Source organism: Priapulus caudatus, unplaced genomic scaffold, assembly GCF_000485595.1.
Source record: "Priapulus caudatus unplaced genomic scaffold, Priapulus_caudatus-5.0.1 Scaffold768, whole genome shotgun sequence".
NCBI classification, from domain to species: domain Eukaryota; kingdom Metazoa; phylum Priapulida; class Priapulimorpha; order Priapulimorphida; family Priapulidae; genus Priapulus; species Priapulus caudatus.
Genome location: NW_014577829.1, coordinates 18,300 through 36,326, shown reverse-complemented (window position 1 = coordinate 36,326; position 18,027 = coordinate 18,300). Strand labels below are relative to the sequence as shown.

The 18,027-nt window shown below is 48.4% G+C and overlaps 2 protein-coding genes and 1 pseudogene across 2 annotated transcripts in view; 2 read left to right on the top strand and 1 right to left on the bottom strand.

Annotated features, from left to right (window-relative positions):
- The window catches only part of LOC106813410, a 25,546-nt gene extending 17,967 nt beyond the window's left edge, over nucleotides 1–7,579 (bottom strand). The window contains exon 1 of the mRNA XM_014817543.1: nucleotides 7,556–7,579. The gene's annotated coding sequence lies outside the window, so the exon portion shown is untranslated. The remainder of the gene's footprint in view (nucleotides 1–7,555) is intronic.
- On the top strand, nucleotides 716–1,717 carry LOC106813409 (annotated as a pseudogene).
- Nucleotides 7,580–7,797: 218 nt separating the features above from the next.
- LOC106813407 (ubiquitin carboxyl-terminal hydrolase 36-like) lies at nucleotides 7,798–15,475 on the top strand. Its single transcript, XM_014817542.1, has 2 exons — nucleotides 7,798–7,939; nucleotides 9,432–15,475. Exon 2 carries the CDS (start codon nucleotides 9,527–9,529, stop codon nucleotides 12,932–12,934), a length of 3,408 nt encoding a protein of 1,135 aa, XP_014673028.1. The 5' UTR covers nucleotides 7,798–7,939; nucleotides 9,432–9,526; the 3' UTR covers nucleotides 12,935–15,475.
- The last annotated feature ends 2,552 nt before the right edge of the window (nucleotides 15,476–18,027 follow it).

Sequence of the window (18,027 nt, the reverse complement as noted above, 5' to 3'; positions counted from 1 at the left end):
GGGCCTGGTTATAAAACCCATACCTACAGACCTGGCTGGCCTGTAAATTTTCAAACTAAATTTCTACCCCTGAGCCTATATATGTACATATGAAAATGGCAAGGTCAATGTCCAGTGAAACTAATGAAGAATTTCCATTATTGCCATGGCTTTTTTACATGAAGAATAATCCATATATTAAAATTAAGGATCAGGCTAGATCAAATTCTAGTAAAGGCGTTACAGGTTACACACATGAAAGTTGTCTCATTGTCATCAGTTGATCTGTGAGCATTTAATTAAAATACATGTTCTTTCTCTTACAGGTGTCATACGCACTGAGTAAGAATCGGTTTCACCTACTCGTAAGCGTGGCCACGATCGTTGTGTATTTATGCCAGCCGAACTCTGTGCTTGGGATCCATGAGGCTATAAGCGAGCGCCTACGCGGTTCCATCAAGGAGACTCGCTCGAGGAGAGGCTGGTCGCTGCCTCGAAGAAAGCTCTTCTCACCAGCATCGACTTGAGAGGCCGGCCGAGCAGTTTTCGCACCTGCAGACCTGCGCCATGAAGTACAAGCCGCTGAATGCGGGCAGCAGCGGCGTGTCCGCGATGTGAACGCCGCGAAGGAAGGAGAGATGGCGGGGAAGCGAGCACGGGGAGGAGGCGCCGCTGAAGCCTCGCTGCACGCTGTACGCGGCCGAGAAGCTGCGGATGACGTGGACGCACGTGCTCGCGTGGCGCCGGCCTCGAGAACGCCGGCAACACGTGCTTTCTGAACGCGGTGCTGCAGTGCCTGACGTACACCCGCCGCTGAACGCACTACCTGCTGTCGGCGAGCACGGCCGCAGTGCCACGTCGTCGGCTTCTGCGTCCTCTGCGACCTTCAGAACCACATGAAACGCGCGCTTTCGCATTTGGGCACGTCATCCGACCGCAGATGATCATCGCGCGACTGCGTCAGATCGCGAAGCATTTCCGCTTCGGCCGGCAGGAGACGCGCACGAGTTCCTCCGCTACGTTCTCGACGTCGCGCAGAAGAACTGTCTCGCGGTCAGCCTCGCGATCTCGACCGCTTCAGCTGCCTAACGACCGTCATCAACCAGATCTTCGGCGGCTACCATCGCTCGCAGGTGCAGTGCCTCAAGTGCCGCGCCAAGTCGAACACGTACGACCACTTCCTCGATATCAGCCTCGACATAAATGTCGCGACTCGGTGCAGCGCGCGCTCGACGCTTCGTCAGCCGGAGCTGCTGCAGAAGCAGAACGCGTACGACTGCCGGCACTGCGCGTGTAAGGTGACGGCGCAGAAGCGCTTCACGGTGTTCCACGCGCCGAGCGTTCTCACGCTGCAGCTGAAGCGGTTCGAGTATGCGCGATTCGACGGCCGCAAGTGCACGACATGGTGCACTACCCCGAGCAGCTCGACCTGCGACCGTACATGAGCAGCGGGACGGCCCGCCCGTGCTCTACAGTCTCTACGGCATCGTGTGCCACAGCGGCGGCGCATCCACAGCGGGCACTACTACGCGTACGCGAAGGCCCCAACGGCGTCTGGCACGTGTTCAACGACACGATCGTGCGCGACATGAAGAACACGAACGTGCTCAATCGGCCCGAGGCCTACCTGCTGTTCTACGTGCGCGGCTCGGCGCAGCCGCGGCTCAACGGCGAGATCTCGCACTCCGGGCCGCCGACGCCTGCGCAGAACGCCGGGCAGAGCGAGGCCGGACGCTAAGGCAGTGCAGCGCCGCCGGCGTCCCGCGAAGGGCAGCTTCATCGGGCCGCGGCTGCCGCAGGGACTGACGATCAATGAGGCGGCGAACGCGCGCGGGTCGACATGGGTAGCCCTGTCCCTCGCAGGCGCTCTCTCCGCCGCGGCAGCAGAAGGTTCCGCCGAAGTCGGCGCCGGAGAATTCACCGAAGCAAAGGTGACGCCGTCGTCGTCGCCGCTCGCACGCGCAGAAGATCTCGTTCGGCATCAAGCCGCACCTGAGCTCGTGAAACCACGCATCGTGATGCACATCAAGCAGGGCAAGGTTGGTCGCAACACCAGAAGGCGGGACCCCGCCGCCGCCGCCGACGCCGCCCGCCCGCCAAGCTCAACCGCTCGTGCCGTACCCAGCAGTCGTCGTCCGACAAGACTCGGACGCGAGAACAAGGAGGCCGTGAAGCGCAAGCCGAGGGAGGCGGCGGCCGTCGCCGAAGGCCGGCAGACGGACAAGCGCCCGAGCGGACTGCGCGAGGGAACGGCCGTATCCCGACCTCAGCTGGCGGTGAAGTCGCCGCTGGGAGCGAAGCAGAGCGGCAACGTCCGGCGGGCGCGCAGCGTGTCGAGTCCCATCACGGTGCAGCACGTCGCCCTGTGCAGCCCGCTGCGTAACGGCACGGCCGCCGTGTGCGCGCACCTCTCAGTGGATCGTCACGACCACAACCTGTCTTCGCCGTCGTCGCAGGCAGCAACTGGAGGTGAACTCGACGACGAGTGGCGGATCGGACGGCTCGCCGCGCAAGGCCGCCGCGCTAGCCGCGAGTACTCGCCTCAGCGGCGGCCTGGACGATCGAGGCGGACACTCTAAGCCGGCGCCCGCCGCGCCGCAGCCCCCCGCCGCGGGGCTCCCCGGACGAAAAAACGAGGAGCAGGAGCAGAGCCGGGGTGCGTGCCGAGCGTCGTCGTCGGCCGGCGGCAGCGAGCGGTTGTCGAGCGGGCACGCGTCGGACATCGGACTCGCGCAGAGCAGGCATCGGCTGAAGCTGTGCAAGAGAAACTCGAGCAGCGAGAAACCTACGAGACGCAGTCGTCTGAAAGCGACGACACGCCGGCACCGGAAGAAGAAGCGTCGGAACGGCGACGAGCTGAGCAGGCGGCAAGAAGCACAAGAAGAGAAGCGCAGAGGAGCGGTCGGCCGGGGGAGGAGGGCGGCGAGTGCGCGAGCGAGTCCGCGGCGGACGACGACGAGGCGTCGGTGAGAAGGCCACAGAAGCACAAGAAGAAGCGGCGGAAAAGAGAAGGAGCGGCGAAGCGGGAAGCGCGCAGCGAGGACGCACGACGATGACGGCGAAGCCTCCTTCAAGATGGAGTGGGTGGAGAAGACGAAGGAGACGGTGCTCACAGACACTCTCGACGGCGCTCCCTGCCGCCGCCGCCGCCACTGAGCTCAAGCCCGACGCTCAGGGTGCCGACGTACAGTTGGACGCGCACGCGAAGGAGGCGTGTGCGCGGCGAGCGGTGTGGAGCGGCGCGCCCGCTCGACCCTCGCTGCGGCGTCGAGAGAGCTGCTGCTTGGTCAGTCTAGTCACGTCGTACGGCCGTGGGCGTGTTAGGCTGGGACGGGGGAGGACAGCCATGTCGACCTCGAAGTCAAGCGCGAGATCGCCGCAGCAGCAGCTGCGCCGTCGCCTACGACGACGGTCACGACGAAGAGCTCGACTGCCGGCAAGACGTAGAAGGTGAAGCAGCGCCCCCTGCTGGAGCAGCGGCCGGCGAGCGAGAACCCGTTTCAGAAGGTAGCCACGCTCGAAGCAGCAGGTTGGGGAGCCCACCACTGGCAAACCGATCCGGCTCAAGAAATCACTACCAAGTAGCGGACGGTTGTCATGGTAAACAGTCATGTGGTGCGGCTACCACGCCAGCCGAAAATTTCAGGGTGGTGGCCCCAGAACAGCCATGGAGATGGCGTTATAGTAATTACAATTATGGAGAAAACACGACACGAATGCGTTCCAGGGGCAACAGCTACCATAGTCGTTCATCAATCATCATCACGCGACGAGTTTTCGAACTAGATACTAATATTAATTTGTTAACAATCAGCTACCTGCTACCTGTTGTCACTGCCAATTGATATGTTATCAAATTGACAATTGAGCTTTTTAAAAGCGTTACATCGTGCAGGAATACTATGTCATTTGACATTTTGTGGCATTTTAATCACATGCTGTGTGTGCAGTTGTGTACAGGAGTACAAAAGACAGTTACTAAAGAGAACCTTCCACTTAGTACAATAATACATTAAATTGTACGTGATCTCACTTTAAAACGTTTTTTCTCTCTAAGTTTTAGGCAAAAGCACACTACACAAACAGTTGCAAGTTTTGTTTTCTGGAAAACACTGCAGATTCATAAGTTACTGTTTAAGTAACTTTCATTTGTAATGCCTGTGACGCTGGTGCCCAGAAGGTTACAGTTATAGAAGCAGTGTGCGTTCTGGTGTATGTGCAAATCTTGTTGTTATTTACCCCCCCCCCTTTTTATATGAATCGATGGAGATGCTAGTGTATTTGACCTGTCAGTTTAAATTATTGATTATACATTGCGCTATCATGCCACTTAAAGAAACGTGTTTACATTATGTGAGTAGAGCAAGCAAGAACTATTCCAAGTGATTATCAATGACTGCTAAATCATTAGGTGTGGGCACGAGTATCTTTTTTTATACTCTGTTAATACGCAGTTGTTGGCTTTTAAGAATGGGAAAGTACAATTGGGGTTAACACTTGCAAGTCTGCACTGTAGTTTCACAAGCGAAATTGATGCTAATTAATTGCGGTGTTGCAACAGTGTTGCAATTTTACGAAGGTTATGCGATAGAACTCGCCTAATTGACATATTGACAATGATTTAACTTAAATTAAGTGACAGGTTTGTGTACACGGGTGGGTGTGGTCCGTGCAAAGGAAAGGCAAAATATGAACAGTCTTTGAAGAATTTAGATCCGATTGCACCTCACTACTACTCAAGGTAGTAAAAGTAGTAAAAAATAGTAGTAAAAATATTTTTGGTAGTAAAAGTACCAAAAAATCGTAAAATAGTGTAGATCGTCCCATGTGACTTTCATGTAGTATATTTTTGCACCGAGATGAAATTCGTGCTCGATGTGTGAGGATGTTATTTATGTCCGTGTTTGGCGAATGTTTAAATTCGTAAAAAGACATAAGTATGTCAAAATTAGGTGAACTAAGTAGACAATGCAACCCACTTTTAACTAGACAATCCTAATTTAATATTCTGACACCCGAGTTTGTGCTGTTAGAATTTTTTGTGCACTTTCATCATGATTGCACATGGACTGTTGCGGATGCTTCCTTATATTAACGAGTTTTCTTTCGAATTCAATTTTTTATGAAATGTGTTAATTTATCAATACAAATCACACAGCAGTAGTCATGGGATCATGAAGATATCACATGTAAACTTGTAAGCGTATTGCCTGTTTATAGTTACAAATATTTAATGTAATTTTTGTAATTTCGACACCAGGCAGTACCATAAGCAATTGTGTTTATGTAGGTTTTTGCAATGAAACTATTCTCTAGGTGGGTGGGTGGGGTCATTAAATGCTGTCGGATCAGTCGCATGTATATAAGTGATATATATATATGTCTACACACAACATGCGGTCAGCCTTGAGTGCACACACCAACACGCAATTCACTTTCTTCAAGCCACATCAAAATGTTATTTACGATAATATATCTTCACAAGAAAGGGAGAGAAAGCGACCTGGTTTAGTTTACCTACATGAACAGTATATAGCACATGTGTAGCAATGTTGTTATTGTTTTTATGAATCACTGTTTTGCGGTGAGTACTGACCGTAGTGCAATTTTGGTACAGTTGATTGCTAGTAGATCCATGTGGAGTGTTGTTGTGCCTCACATGTTTTTGTTGAAAGGTATTGTATATTTGTATTGTATCTTTTTTCCGTTTAGTGATCATTGAGATGCACTATGGTCGTATCGAGTTGAGAGATTGCTTTGTCATATATGGTTGTATTGGTGGTGTCACGAGCCTTTCTTCCGTAAGGTATTTCACTTTGTTTATTACACTTTTAATCATCATTTTTAGTAACAAGTAAACATTGCAAGAAAACTTGTTATATTTTATATATGAATCGGCAACCTGTTTAAAATATGCTAGGGGTACAACCTCTAGCCGTAAGTTCAGTATCGTGACAGAAACCGTATATGTAAGAAAGGACCTGAATGTCAGTCGGTTCAATTGCGCTCCGTGTGTTCAACTAACGGCCATTTTTATAGAGCAAAACTGCCGCTGAATGCACCTGCTTCGTTATTAACACGGTGCCAGGTTTTAATAATAACTCCGCCTGAAAATGCAGTGAGAACTTGGTTCGTCTTTTACGTAATACATAGAATGTAAAGTGTGCAATTGGCGATACTGTTTATTATGGGATAACCGTGTAGGCAGAGGTGTAAGCCTGGTATCAAAAATGTGTTGTATGTCAAGCATTGTCAACTTTTTAGTAATGGTGAAACTGATTCACTGACATTGCTTAAAATTCGATGTATGATAACTGTATCTTTCTTGACTTTTTAACCAGGGTTCTCATTGGGCATTTCAGAAGGCATGTCATTTATGGACAGATGGAGGCGGACCCAGGAAGGGGCTATACTAATTGCATGTCATCAGTTACACTAGCCATAAGCAGTCCCAATTAATACATCCAGATCAATCAGACATACATCTCGATCAGTTCATAAATGTATACATCAGTCATAAACTTGTCAAAAGACAGCATGACTGTGTTGGGACTGTGAATAGTAAACACAGCTGAAAATTAAGACATGTCGGGGGATTCACGGGATGTTGCAAATTAGGTTCAGATTTTAATTATATCATGAATCCATTATCCAGGAGCTGAAGTACATCACATTCACAGCATGAGAACTTACAGTTAGGGGGCAAATACTGAAATAGACCATTTTAGTCGTGAAATGATGATAGTAATACTAATAGTATAAATACAAATTGTATTTACTACCTTTTCTTTATTTACACTCTAGAGCATAACAACTCCACGAAAAGGACGTACGAAACTGCAGAAGCTAAAAGTAAAAGTAACAGTACTATTCCTAGTGATGTGTAAGAGAGATATAACTATAAGCCGGAGAGATATAACTCTATTAATATTATAATTATAAATTAATAATAAAACTATGTATCGTGGATCGTGGTATCGTGGAGGCGCATTTCAGCGGCATTGGCGTATCTTTCTTCCTCGGAGTCGTAGTCGTAAAGCTCTACATCCCACTGGCAGCAAGAACAAGCCCGCACGTACAGCCCACACGCGGCCATTGACTATAATATAACAACAACAACAACAACAACAACAACAACAACAACAACAACAGCAACAAAGTTGTTATATTATAGTAAGTCAATGGCCGCGTTAGCTCCAAGAAACGGTATTGCTAGGGTTAGAATACCGGTGTATTGACGTTAGTCACACAGCCTGGTCGGGTTATGGCCGCGTGTGTGCTGTACGTGCGGGCCTGTTCGGTTCAAGGATAGAGAACATGGGTCCCAATAAAACCAATGTCATTTACATCAATATAAATATAATATTATATCAATATAATAGGTTAGGGTTATGGTTAGGGTTATGGATAGGGTTAGGGTTAAAATTAGGGTTAGGGTTAGGGTTACGCACATTGGTTTTATTGGGACCCATGTTCTCTATCCTTGGGCCGCTTGTTCTTGCTGCCAGTGCTACATCCCAGTACTAATCGCCTGGACGGAAAATATAGGCCTCCCACATAATATTTTCCCACTCACCTAAAAGATGTGAGGCGATGCCAGCAGTCAGCTGCTAGTGCTAGGGACCTCTGACCTCTGAATGACCAGCTTTATATTGATGTCGATTCATGCATGCAGAAAAAGATACGCGAGCCGGTGATGAACCGGTTAGAAGAGAGTTCACGCTACTCGAGTCCGCCCGGCGGCCGACTTTTAAATGTCAGAGCACGCCGCTTGAACCTCTGAGACACAACGGGCTTGCTAGTTGTTCGCTTGCGCGCAAGCGAGTTCTGATTATCAGGAGCAATCGCCATTTCCTTTCCAATATGGCCGCTTTCATGTGTGCCATTAAATATCGCGATCTGCGTTGCTTGGACTAATGAGTTTACTGATAGTCTTTGCGCGTTTGTCGAACCAGGAAAGGTATGCATATTTATTGGTTAATGTATAATATATTTGTTTATATTTAATTGTCTGCGATATCCAGTGCTCATTATTTCAATGATACACTGATTACACATCGACGTCACTGTTTTCCTGTCGGATGTCCAAACGCCGAAACGGATAGGATTGTCATTCGTAAGACCCTTCAAGGGTTTATTGTAATTTGTAAACGTCTTATATATGCCGTAATTAATTGTGCGTAAATATGCGACCAGAAATATAAGTAACAATGTTTATATAACTTATAAGGCGTTGTAAGCCTAAACTAGTAAAAGTGTGCGTATGCACTGCGTGTGACACTCGATGACTAGGCTATAGACTAGTAATAGTATTACTATTAGTATTACTATTAGTAATAGTACAGACATAGTAATAATTAGTATTACTATTAGTAATTAGTATGTGTGTGTGTGTTTCATTTTTAATGATTATTTCAATAAAACTTAGTATGCATTTTATTTTATTGTTTTAGCTTAATATATTGATAATAGTAGCTTTATTAAATGGGTTTTAAATTTATTAAGATAAAATTTTGATTTTTAGAATGAAGGTGTTGAAGTTCACTGTTTGGTTTTTGTGCTTGATTTCCACCTCCTCGTGTTCGAAACCACTTCACATCGTGTTTTGACATTCCCCTAGCTTGCTTTAATATATTGTGGATTATATATAAAGAGTAAGAGGGATGCATAGCTCCTTACATTAATAATACATAAACTTACCCCTCTGGTAGGGCAGCAACAAAATGTTCATTTATTATGTGAACCTATAAGGCTATATGTACACTATTTATGTGCAATATAAACCAAAGATAGCAAGAGATAATCATTTTGCTCATTTCTCATCTCTTACAAGTCGCATGCTCTCGTCCAATTTTCTTAATTGCCGTAACTATGTCGCTATAGTAAGTTAATGGCATTATTTGATTTGATATATATAATGAGTTGGCTCTAGTCTATTAATTTTTCATATGTATTGTATATATACTTCATCAGCCTTCATGCGGATCAATTTTAATCTTCTAAGGAGGGTCTTTCGGTCTGATGGCCGTTGATATATTAGGCTCAGGCTGACATTTATAATACTAGCAAGCCGACGGTGCCGTTTAGAAAAATCAACCCCCAGCATGTAAAACCGTCCCCGGCCTGTAAAGTTTGCCTGGCGGGCCTGTAAAAACCCATACCTACAGACCTGGCTGGCCTGTAAATTTTCAAACTAATTTCTACCCCTGAGCCTATATATGTACATATGAAAATGGCAAGGTCAATGTCCAGTGAAACTAATGAAGACATTTCCATTATTGCCATGGCTTTTTTACATGAAGAATAATCCATATATTAAAATTAAGGATCAGGCTAGATCAAAGTTCTAGTAAAGGCGTTACAGGTTACACACATGAAAGTTGTCTCATGTCATCAGTTGATCTGTGAGACTGTGAGCATTTTAATTAAAATACACGTTCTTTCTCTTACAGGTGTGAGACATCATAGGTGTGCGTGCGACTTCATACGCACGAGTAAGAATCGGTTTCACTCTACTCGTAAGCGTGGCCCACGATCGTTGTGTATTATGCCAGCGAACTCTGTGCTTGGGATCCATGAGGCTATAAGCGAGGCCCTACGCGGTTCCATCAAGGAGACCTCGCTCGAGGAAAGGCTGGTCGCTGCCTCGAAGAAAGTCCTTCTCACCAGCATCGACTTTGAGAAGGCCGGCGAGCAGTTTTCGCACCTGCAGCACCTGCGCATGAAGTACAAGCCGCTGAATGCGGGCAGCAGCGGCGTCCGCGATGTGAACGCCGCGAAGAAGGAGAAGATGGCGGGGAAGGAGCACGGGGAGGAGGCGCCGCTGAAGCCTCGCTGCACGCTGTACGCGGCCGAGAAGCTGCGGATGACGTGGACGCACGTGCTGCGCGTCGGCGCCGGCCTCGAGAACGCCGGCAACACGTGCTTTCTGAACGCGGTGCTGCAGTGCCTGACGTACACGCCGCCGCTGACGCACTACCTGCTGTCGGGCGAGCACGGCCAGCAGTGCCACGTCGTCGGCTTCTGCGTCCTCTGCGACCTTCAGAACCACATGAAACGCGCGCTCTCGCATTCGGGGCACGTCATCCGACCGCAGATGATCATCGCGCGACTGCGTCAGATCGCGAAGCATTTCCGCTTCGGCCGGCAGGAGGACGCGCACGAGTTCCTCCGCTACGTTCTCGACGTCGCGCAGAAGAACTGTCTCGCCGGTCAGCCTCGCGATCTCGACCGCTTCAGCCGCGAGACGACCGTCATCAACCAGATCTTCGGCGGCTACCATCGCTCGCAGGTGCAGTGCCTCAAGTGCCGCGCCAAGTCGAACACGTACGACCACTTCCTCGATATCAGCCTCGACATTAAAGTCGCGAACTCGGTGCAGCGCGCGCTCGAACGCTTCGTGCAGCCGGAGCTGCTGCAGAAGGAGAACGCGTACGACTGCCGGCACTGCGCGTGCAAGGTGACGGCGCAGAAGCGCTTCACGGTGTTCCACGCGCCGAGCGTTCTCACGCTGCAGCTGAAGCGGTTCGAGTATGCGCGATTCGACGGCCGCAAGGTGCACGACATGGTGCACTACCCCGAGCAGCTCGACCTGCGACCGTACATGAGCAGGCGGGACGGCCCGCCCGTGCTCTACAGTCTCTACGGCATCGTGTGCCACAGCGGCGGCGGCATCCACAGCGGGCACTACTACGCGTACGCGAAGGCACCCAACGGCGTCTGGCACGTGTTCAACGACACGATCGTGCGCGACATGAAGAACACGAACGTGCTCAATCGGCCCGAGGCCTACCTGCTGTTCTACGTGCGCGACTCGGCGCAGCCGCGGCTCAACGGCGAGATCTCGCACTCCGGCGCCGCTGACGCCGCGCAGAAGCCCGGCGCGGAAGCGAGGCCGGACGCTAAGGCAGTGGCAGCGCCGCCGGCGTCGCCAGCGAAGGGCAGCTTCATCGGGCCGCGGCTGCCGCAGGGACTGACGATCAATGAGGCGGCGAAACGCGCGCGGGTCGACATGGGTAGCCCTGTCCCTCGGCAGGCGCTCTCTCCGCCCGCGCAGCAGAAGGTTCCGCCGAAGTCGGCGCCGGAGAATTCACCGAAGCCAAAGGTGACGCCGTCGTCGTCGCCGCTCGCACGCGAGAAGATCTCGTTCGGCATCAAGCCGCACACTGAGCTCGTGAAACCACGCATCGTGATGCACATCAAGCAGGGCAAGGTGGTCGCGAACACCAGCAAGGCGGACCCCGCCGACGCCGCCGCCGCCAAGCTCAACCCGCTCGTGCCGTACCCCGAGCAGTCGTCGTCCGACAATGACTCGGACGCCGAGAACAAGGAGGCCGTGAAGCGCAAGCCGAGGGAGGCGGCGGCGTCGCCGAAGGCCGGCAAGACGGACAAGCTGCCGAGCGGACTGCGCGAGGGGAACCGGCCGTATCCCGACCTCCAGCTGGCGGTGAAGTCGCCGCTGGGAGCGAAGCAGAGCGGCAACGTCCCGGCGGCGCGCAGCGTGTCGAGTCCCATCACGGTGCAGCACGTCGCCCTGTGCAGCCCGCTGCGTAACGGCACGCCGCCCGTGCGCGCCACCTCTCAGTGGATCGTCACCGACCACAACCTCGTCTCGCCGTCGTCGCAGGGCAGCAACTGGAGTGTGAACTCGACGACCGAGTGGACGGTGTCGGACGGCTCGCCGCGCAAGGCCGCCGCCGCTAGCCGCGAGTACTCGCTCAGCGCGGGCTGGACGATCGAGGCGGACACAAAGCCGGCGCCCGCCGCGCCGCAGCCCCCCGCCGCGGGGGCTCCCCCGGACGAGGAGAAGAACGAGGAGCAGGAGCAGAGCCGGGGCGCGTGCGATGCGTCGTCGTCGGCCGGCGGCAGCGAGCGGTTGTCGAGCGGGCACGCGTCGGATTCGGACTCGCGGCAGAGCAGCATCCGGCTGAAGCTGTGCAAGAGAAACTCGAGCAGCGAGAAACCTACCGAGACGCAGTCGTCTGAAAGCGACGACACGCGGCACCGGAAGAAGAAGCGTCGGAACGGCGACGACGCTGAAGCAGGCGGCAAGAAGCACAAGAAGAGGAAGCGGCAGAGGAGCCGGTCGCCGGGGGAGGAGGGCGGCGAGTGCGCGAGCGAGTCGCGCGCGGACGACGACGAGGCGTCGGTGAGGAAGCGCCACAAGAAGCACAAGAAGAAGCGGCGGAAAGAGAAGGAGCGGCGGAAGCGGGAAGCGCGCAGCGAGGACGACGACGACGACGGCGAAGCCTCCTTCAAGATGGAGTGGGTGGAGAAGACGAAGGAGACGGTGCTCACAGACACTCTCGACGCGCTCCCTGCCGCTGCCGCCGCCACTGAGCTCAAGCCCGACGCTCAGGTGCCGACGTACAGTTGGGACGCGCACGCGAAGGAGGGTGTGGCGGCGGCGGCGGTGGGGAGCGGCGCGCCCGCTCGACCCTCGCTCGGCGTCGAGGAGCTGCTGCTTGGTCAGTCTAGTCACGGCTACGGCGTGGGCGTGTCTAGCTGGGACGGGGGAGACAGCCATGTCGACCTCGACGTCAAGCGGGAGATCGCCGAGCAGCAGCTGCGCCGTCGCTACGACGACGGTCACGACGAGGAGCTCGACTGCGGCAAGACGAAGAAGGTGAAGCAGCGCCCCCTGCTGGAGCAGCGGCCGGCGAGCGAGAACCCGTTTCAGAAGGTAGCCACGCTCAAGCAGCAGGTTGGGAGCCACCACTGGCAAACACCGTCCGGCTCAAGAAATCACTACCAAGTAGGGACCGGTTGTCATGGTAACAGTCATCGCGGTGACGGCTACCACGCAGCGAAATTTCAGGGTGGTGGCCCCAGAACAGGCCATGGAGATGGGTATAGTAATTACAATTATGGAAGAAACACGAACACGAATGGTTTCCAGGGCAACAGCTACCATAGTCGTCATCATCATCATCACGGACGAAGTTTTCGAAACTAGATGCTAATATTAATTTGTTAACAATCAGCTACCTGCTACCTGTGTCACTGCCAATTGATATGTTATCAAAATTGACAATTGAGCTTTTTAAAAGCGTTACACGTGCAGGAATACTATGTCATTTGACATTTTGTGGCATTTTAATCACATGCTGTTGTGCAGTTGTGTACAGGAGTACAAAAGACAGTTACTAAAGAGAACCTTCACTTAGTACAATAAATACATTAAATTGTACGTGATCCACTTTAAAACGTTTTTTTCTCTAAGTTTTAGGCAAAAGCACACTACACACAACAGTTGCCAAGTTTTGTTTTCTGGAAAACACTGCAGATTTATAAGTACTGTTTAAGTAAACTTTCATTTGTAATGCCTGTGACGCTGGTGCCCAGAAGGTTACAGTATAGAAGCAGGTGCGTTCTGGTGTATGTGCAAATCTTGTTGTTATTTACCCCCCCCTTTTATATGAATCAGGGATGTAGTGTATTTGACCTGTCAGTTTAAATTATTGATTATACATTGCTATCATGCACTAAAGAAACGTGTTCACATAGTGAGTAGAGCAAGCAAGAACTATCCAGTGATTATCATGACTGCTAAATCATTAGGTGTGGACACGAGTATCTTTTTTTATACTCTGTTAATACCAGTTGTTGGCTTTTAGAATGGGGAAAGTACAATTGGGGTTAACACTTGCAAGTCTGCACTGTAGTTTCACAAGCGAAATTGATGCTAATTAATTGTGTGTGCAACAGTGTTGCAATTTTACGAAGGTTACGCGATAGAACACGCCTAATTGACATATTGACAAATGATTTAACTTAAATTAAGTGACAGGTTGTGTACACGGGTGGGTGTGGTGCGTGCAAAGGAAAGGCAAAATGAACAAGTCTTTGAAGAATTAGATCCGATTGCACCTCACTACTACACCATACTCAAGGTAGTAAAAGTAGTAAAAATAGTAGTAAAAATATTTTGGTAGTAAAAGTACCAAAAAATCGTAAATAGTGTAGATCGTCCCATGTGACTTTCATGTAGTATATTTTGCATACCGAGATGAAATTCGTGCTCGATGTGTGAGGATATTATTTGTCTGTGTTTGGCGAATTAGTATAAATTCGTAAAAAGACATAAGTAGTCAAATTAGGTGAACTAAGTAGACAATGCAACCCACTTTTAACTAGACAATCCTAATTTAATATTCTGACACCTGAGTTGTGCTGTAGAATTTTTTGTGCACTCATGATTGCACATGGACTGTTGGGATGCTTCCTATATTAACGAGTTTACTTCGATTCAATTTTTTATGAAATGTGTCAATTATCAATACAAATCACACAGCAGTAGCATGGGATCATGAAGATATCACATGTAAAAACTTGTAATCGTATGCCTGTTTATAGTTACAAATATTTAATGTAATTTTTGTAATTTCGACCCAGCAGTACCATAAGCAATGTGTTTATGTAGGTTTTTGCAATGAAACTATTCTCTAGGTGGGGTGGGTGGGGTTTATTAAATGCTGTCAGATCAGTCGCATGTAATAAGTGCTATATATATGTCACACACAACATGCGGTCAGCCTTGAGTGCACACACCAACACGCAATTCACTTTCTTCAAGCCACATCAAATGTATATACGTATAATATATCTCACAAGAAAGGGAGAGAAGCGACACGGTAGTTTACCTACATGAACAGATATATAGTACATGTAGTAGCAATGTTGTTATTGTTTTATGAACACTGTTTGGTGAGTACTGACCGTAGTGCAATTTTGGTACAGTTGATTGCTAGTAGATCCATGTGGAGTGTTGTGTGCCTCACATGGTTTTGTTGAAAAGGTATTGTATATTGTATTGTATCTTTTTTCCGTCTAGTGATCATGAGATGCACTATGTCAGTATCGAGTTGAGAGATTGCTTTGTCAATATGTGGTGATTGGTGGTGTCACGAGCCTTTCTTCCGTAAAGGTATTCACTTTGTTATTACACATTTTAATCATCATTTTAGTAAAAAGTAACATTGCAAGAAAACTTGTATATTTTATATATGAATCGGCAACCTGTCTAAAATATGCTATGGGGTACAACCTCTAGCGTAAGTTCAGTATCGTGACAGAAACCGTATATGTAAGAAAGGACCTGAATGTCAGTCGGTCCAATTGCGCTCCGTGTGTTCAACATAACGGCCATTTTATAGAGAAAAACTGTGCCGCTGAATGCACTCTTCGTTATTAACACGGTGCCAGGTTTTAATAATAACTCGGCTGAAAATGCAGTGAGAACTTGGTTCGTCTTTACGTAATACATAGAATGTAAAGTGTGCAATTGGCGATACTGTATATTATGGGATAACCGTGTAGGCAGAGGTGTAAGCCTGGTATCAAAAATGTGTTAGTATGTCAAGCATTGTAAACTTTTTAGTAATGGCTGAACTGATCACTGAATTGCTTAAAATTCGATGTATGATAACTGTACACAAGTGACACATGAATTAAATATTACATGTCATTGAAAATTAAACCTTTTCTTGATACTAAATTGCATCTTTTTGTGCTGTAATCTATATAGCTGGAAATATAAGCAGACGAGAATTTCTATTAGTATTATAGATTTAAAAAGCATTACTTGTGGCACTAGATTAAATTCTAAATTATCGTAGGACACATTTAATTTTTTAAACGTCTGTTACTCCAAGTAATATTCCGACTACACTTCGTGTATGTGCGTATTACATTCTCAAATCAGTGAATCGGCGTTATCTATACATATAGAATGTACATAGGAATGGTGCTCGTGACAGCCAAGATAATTTTCTTCGACTGATCTCTTACGCTCGAACTGCACCACGTGTGCATGGTGAAACCCGATCTACAAAGTTCACTTTGCTAACTTCAGCATCCTGCCACGATTCCCCACCTATGCTAGTACATACAATGGCGCTCGGACGTTGGTCGCCATTGACAGTCCAAGATAATTTTCTTCGGCCAAGCTATTATATTCACACTGGACACCTTACAGGCTAGGCCGCTGTCCTATTTATGAACGCAAGTCTACTGATAACAATTTATTACATAAATCTATGCTGAGATACCCCCTAACCATATTAAATGCATACTCATCACAAAATATGACTCCTGTCACCTGTGGTGAGATATTGCGCGTGCGCTAACCCACTAACGTAGTCAGATTGTGTAGTACTGACTGGTATATGCAGCGGGCACCTTGCATACAAGATCTTCTTCCTATTTCTTAAGAGAGATCTACTGGTAAGAGATCTTATCATATAAACCTATGCTAGAATACCTCCTATTTTAAATGCATACGTTTTGCAAAATATACTCTTTCTTGGGGGATATTGCGCATGCGCGAGCACAGTTTTAGGCGAGCAGTATGGACTGAAGAAAACTGTACGTATACTTGCTGAGGTAGAGAGGAGTGAGAGACTGAGGTAAGACGACAGGGACGATAGCGGAAGGCGGTAGAAAAAGGAGGCTGAGCGAAAAACAAGGGAGGCAAGGGGTGGGACGGGTGGGGATGAAGTATCAGGAGGTAGTAGTTTTGCACCCTACAGGCTAGGGCGATTTCCTAATTATAAAAGCAGGTCTACTGATAAGAATTTATCAGATAAACCTATGCTGAGATAGCCCCTAACCATATTGAATGCATATTTATCACAAAATATATATCCACTAACGTAGCCAGATTGTGTACTGACTGGTATGTGCAGCAGGCACCTTATATGCAAGGTGTTCTTCCAATTTGTTAACAGAGGTTTACTGATGGAATCTTATCATATAAACCTATGCTAAAATAACTCTTCTCTATTTTAGATGCACAAGTTTAGCAAAATATTCTTTGTATCGAGAGATATTGCGCATGCGCAGATACACAGGTGCTCGCCGAATTTTACCACGTTTCCCTATAGTCGGATAGCCTGAGAATGATCTGAATTCATAATTTCGCTGCATGCTCTATAATTTCGGCGCGAACGGGCATGCGCAAATCTGATATTTCCCTGGTTGGAATTGAGAAATTATTCGAAATGTGCGAAAACACACAAACGGAGTTTACTGGAGCACGAATGGTTGTTGTCGTATAATGGCGTATAATATGTACTCGAGGTAACCATCTGATATGGTTAGGGTGTTAGGGTTAGGGTGTAGGCGTAAGCGACATACTCGCCAACACCTCGGGTACTACATATACGACAACGACCACTTCAGCTTTACTGGGTGACCTAGAGTTGCCGACGGAAGTAGTATTTCGCTGAATTTCTGCAATTTCCTAGAGAGCACGTCGCCAGCACTAGGTGCATGCGATCAAAAATTTCGCTAGCTTCTCAGCCGGTCGCAGAGGCAACGTCGGAAAGAGGTGCGGGCGGTAAAATCGTCGACCGGAGATGTCCAGTATTATCTCGGGATCTCTCGAGCGCTTCTCTACTTACTCACTAGCCCAACTAACCCGACCAGGCTGTGTGACTAACGTCAATATACAACGTCAATATACAACGTCAATATACAACGTCAATATATAGTCAATATACAACGTCGTATTCTAACCCTAGCAATACCGTTTCTTGGAGCTATAGCCCGACCAGCTAGGCTGTGTGACTAACGAGTAACGTTAATATACAAAGATATATACACACTTAACACAGGGTCTTCTAACCCTAGCAAAGACCGTTTCTTGGAGCTACTTATTTCTCTACTCTATTTCGTCTATTATTGCCGATAATTACCTGTAAAATCGGTCAAATGCTCATCTGCAACACACAACAGTGACAACTTCACAAGTACACCGCACGCACGCCCTGTGCACAAACAACAACAAGAACAGAGACAGAGTAAAAATACAATTATTACAATACAATTACATTTACAATATTTTTGTACTAAAAGTAAAATAACAATTTTGTGTAATATACTAATAATTATTCTTTGAGACTTTGTGTCACTGTGACCTGTCATCGCGAAAGCCTACTGAAATATCTTGGAAATATCAGGAGTTAATAAAGACAAAATTGTCTTTAAGGAGTTAATAAACGAACTTCATTAACCGGACTTCGGTGTTCGGACTTTATTAACTCCTGA

What these genes read in the sequence shown, in the direction of transcription:
- LOC106813407 (XM_014817542.1), top strand. Translation starts at nt 9,527, where the DNA reads ATGCCAGCGAACTCTGTGCTTGGGATCCATGAGGCTATAAGCGAGGCC.